This window comes from Sitophilus oryzae, unplaced genomic scaffold (genome assembly GCF_002938485.1).
Source record: "Sitophilus oryzae breed Bouriz unplaced genomic scaffold, Soryzae_2.0 scaffold_1203_pilon_pilon, whole genome shotgun sequence".
Taxonomy (NCBI): Eukaryota; Metazoa; Arthropoda; class Insecta; order Coleoptera; family Curculionidae; genus Sitophilus; species Sitophilus oryzae.
In genome coordinates this window covers 685,971-688,493 of record NW_022145842.1, presented here as the reverse complement: position 1 = coordinate 688,493, position 2,523 = coordinate 685,971, and the positions used below count along the sequence as shown (strand labels likewise).

The 2,523-nt window shown below is 37.5% G+C and overlaps 1 protein-coding gene across 1 annotated transcript; it reads right to left on the bottom strand.

Annotated features, from left to right (window-relative positions):
* Nucleotides 1-319: 319 nt before the first annotated feature.
* On the bottom strand, nt 320-1,090 carry LOC115891943. Its single transcript, XM_030912553.1, has 2 exons — nt 986-1,090; nt 320-937 (listed from the first exon to the last, which is right to left on the bottom strand). The coding sequence occupies exons 1-2, from the start codon at nt 1,088-1,090 to the stop codon at nt 320-322; spliced, it is 723 nt and encodes a 240-aa protein (XP_030768413.1).
* Between the last annotated feature and the right edge of the window lie 1,433 nt (nt 1,091-2,523).

Genomic DNA, 2,523 nt, shown 5'->3' with positions numbered 1-2,523 from the left:
TCATTTTGACGCAACCATATACGAATCTCTTCACTATAGTGGGTTTTTAGAGCTCCCATGAAAGTCTTATCTAAGGGTTGCAGCTTGTGGGTGGAGTGCGGAGGAAGGGATACTATGGTTATGTAGTTTGCTCTAGCTAGTTCTATTATTTCCATGTTTCTTGTATGACTATAATGTCCGTCCAAGATAAGTAGAAGAGGGTCATCTATTGTTGGTTTCGTGTATTTTATGAAATGCCTAAACCAATCAGTGAATAAATTGCTTTGCACCCAACCAGATGGATGACATTTTCCAATACTTCCGAGAGGTGCGCCTCTCATCAGAGTTCAGTCATATTTTTCCTTGGGAAAATCAGCATAGGGGGAACAAATATGCCGGAAGCACTCATAGCACAAATGGTGGTCACTAGTGATCCCCTCTCAGCAGCCGTCAGCGCACCGATCTGCCGTTTCCCTTTTGACCCAACTACCTTAGGTATTTTTGTCTGAACTATAGACAATCCCGTTTCGTCAACGTTAAAAACGCGGTCAGCCGTATATTTTTTCTTTTCGTATTCCATCTCGAGGATATCAAAGAATTTAGCTACAGATTCTCTATTGAAACTGTTCGCCCGAGCATACGATGTTCCAGTTGGTGTTCGGATAGACAATCTTTGTTTATGACGATTTAAAAAATGATCCAGCCAAGCACGACCTGCTTCTTCTTTATTCCCAAACGGATGCTTTATTCCGTTTCGTACAGCCAATTGATAGGCCATTACTTTAACGTCTCTGCGGGTAAGCCCAAAATATTTGCTTTCCATCAGCAGCAGGTATTCGACTAGTTGTTGTTCAATTTCAGTAGAAAAAACGGGTTTTCTACCTAACTTTTTTTCGACAACTTGTTCGGGTGAATATTCGGTGTCGTGAACTAGTCTTTGCAAAGTGCTTTTTGGCACCTTGGTACAATTTTACAGCCTTTTCAGGCCCATTTTCTTGGAACGCACCATTTCCACAGCTTCGGCCATTGCTTGTTTGTCCCATGTTTTCTTTTGCCCTTTGCTTTCTGGGATAATGAACTCTGGGGCATAGTGCAATCTGCAACAATCCATTCCAATTTATGCACTCAGGTCAATTATAAATATGCATATAATATGGAATCTTAGCATATAATATGGACCCAGGTTCCATATTAACAGCAAGCAAGGGTTCCATATTCCAAAAAGCAACATGCTAATAATCAACTTATTTTTTTTAACTTGACATCTAAATAAACAAAAGCTACCTTCAAAACTCGATATTAGGCAACACTTTCAAGATTTAATGAACAAAATCAACGAATAAATTCACCACAAATCGCTTTATGGCTGTGAAAAAGCAGAGACAAATAACATTTGATTTTGACGCCAAAGCATAACCTCGAATTAATAGACCACCACAGTAAAATACTAGGCGATAGAAACCTTCCTGTGGGCTTCTCTCGGAACGTAATGATCAAGTTTTGGTGAACAAATCATAGATGGCGTTTCTAAATCCTTAATTATGGGGGTCCCGTATTACCAGCAGGGGTGGCCTACAGGGGGCAGTTATAAATATACAGTTGACGCGCTAGAATTTTTTTTTTTTTTTCATTCTAAAAAGTTGACGCGCTAAAATTCAAAATAAATGCTTAGTTATAAATCGTTTGTAAATAGTTCTATAAGTCGTTTATCGTTATTATTTTTGTTAATTAGTGTTAAATAAATAGTGTTTAAATAAATTGTAACTTTCTATCCACACGGAACCGACGAAAAACGTAACAATTGGTGTCAGGTGTGGGGTGTGTGATAGATTAGAAGAATAAAAAGACTGACCATGGCTCTGAAAAAATTGTTGAAAGACTTGAAAGTGTCCGAGCTGAAATGCATATTGGAAGAGAGAGAGTGCGAAACAGATGGAAAGAAAAGCATTTTGCAAGCTAGACTGAGAGACGTTTTGGTGGAGGAAGGTGAGGATCCTGACACATTTTGCTTTGAGTTGGAAGGTGACCTTGACTCGTGCCTACACAAATTAGACGACAACTTGAACAATTTGAATAGTAAAATGACAGAGAATTCTAAAAATTAGACGACAACTTGAACAATTTGAATAGTAAAATAATTGACTTGGAAGTTAATTTAGAAGAGAAATCAGTGATAAAATTAATATTTTAGAAGATAAGATCGCAGAAAATTCTAAAGACATACAGGCCAGCTTTAATAATAAAATACTTAATTTAGAAGAAAAGATAACAGAAAATTCCAGGGAATTAGAAGAAAAGATTATAGAGAATTCTACGGAGCTACAAGACAAAATAACACAAATTGAGGACGATGTAAATAAAAAAATCGAAATTTTAAAACAAGAAATAGAAAAGGCCAATTCACCAAAATGTCAAGAAATATCGGAGGCACCGAAACTAGTCGAAAATAAGTATATCTCAAAGTCAGTTATTAAGCCTCCACAGTTTGACGGAAAAACCGCTTGGGCCAATTATTTTTGCCAGTTTGAGGCCGCTGCGAGAGCG